Here is a 1,153-nt window from a genome sequence, read left to right on the forward strand (position 1 = left end):
GGGGGGGGGGGGGGGGGGGGGGGGGGGGGGGAAGGGAAGCGTCTGGATCCCGCGCTCTGTCTTTGCACGGCTGGGAAGCGATCCAGCGAAGTGCACGCCTCAGCTCTCTTTTTCTAGGCAGATAATACCCGGGGGAGGGAGCGCGGAGGGCGGGAGAGGAGGAGAGAAACCCCCGGCCCGTTGCATCATTGCACGGCTCCCTACGGAGGGGGCAAAGCTCCGGTCATTCCAGCCGCTTCCCGGCCCTCCCGGCTCCCCCCCAGCCCTCGACCCGGTTTCGAGAAACTTTCTCCTCCCCGGCCCAGCATCTCCGCGGGGCTCGGGCCGCCCCGGGGCCGCTGCGAGCCCGGCGGAGCCGCTCCGTGCCCGGCGCGGGGCCGCGGCTGTGCGCGGGCAACACGTGCTTGGCAGAGCCGGGCTTTAAAGGTAATTAGGAGCGAGCTCTGATTCCCTCCGCTGATTTATGCCTGACAGTCGCGCACCGAAATAAAACGCCTGTCACAACTCGACGCGGCTGCAGTAGCGTGGGGAGGGGGACGCGCACAGACCACCCCGGTCCCCCCCCTCCCGCCCGTACCTGTGTTCTGCAGGGACAGGCGCCCCTTCTGCTGCGGGGTCCTGTCCTGCGGCCCCTCCGGCGGGTGCGTGGCCTCAGTGCCCGCAGCCGCCCGGGCGCTGGCCAGCAGCAGGGCCGTGGCCAGCAGCAGCAGCAGCGCCGGGGCCACCAGCTTTCCGCCGAGCTCCGCGCACATGGTCGTGCCTTCCCCCCGCCGCCGCCGCCGCGTCCTCCCCCGCCGGGTGCCGCACCCGGGCCCAGCGCGCTGCTCGCCGCGGCCCCGAGAACCGCATGTGCCCGGCGCGGCGGCGAGCGCGGAGTGGCAGCGGCGGCGCCGGAGGGAGCCTCAAATATCCCCGCCGAGCCCCGGTGTCACTCGCATGAGGGAGCCGAGCAGGTGTCGCTTCGCGCCGCGGCCAATGGCAGCCGCCGCCCCGCTCCGACCGCCCGCCGGGGGCCGGCCCTGCCCCGCCGGCAGGTTGCAGCCGCCCGCCCCCCGCCCCACCCGCACCGCGCCGCGGGGGTGGGAGCGCGGGGGGCACCGACCGCGCCCGGCGGGGCGGGGGGAGGAATTGGGAAAAAAAAAAAAAAAAAAAA

General features: G+C 73.5%; 1 protein-coding gene across 1 annotated transcript in view; it reads right to left on the reverse strand.

The window, feature by feature from the left end:
- Positions 1 to 874, reverse strand: part of STC2 (stanniocalcin 2) — a 12,399-nt gene extending 11,525 nt beyond the window's left edge. Inside the window, exon 1 of the mRNA XM_027643389.1 lies at positions 578 to 874. Within this exon, the coding sequence (XP_027499190.1) occupies positions 578 to 752 (175 nt within the window). The 5' untranslated portion in view covers positions 753 to 874. The remainder of the gene's footprint in view (positions 1 to 577) is intronic.
- Positions 875 to 1,153: the final 279 nt, after the last annotated feature.

Source organism: Corapipo altera, unplaced genomic scaffold (assembly GCF_003945725.1).
Source record: "Corapipo altera isolate COAL_440 unplaced genomic scaffold, ASM394572v1 75, whole genome shotgun sequence".
In the NCBI taxonomy this organism is placed as follows: Eukaryota; Metazoa; Chordata; class Aves; order Passeriformes; family Pipridae; genus Corapipo; species Corapipo altera.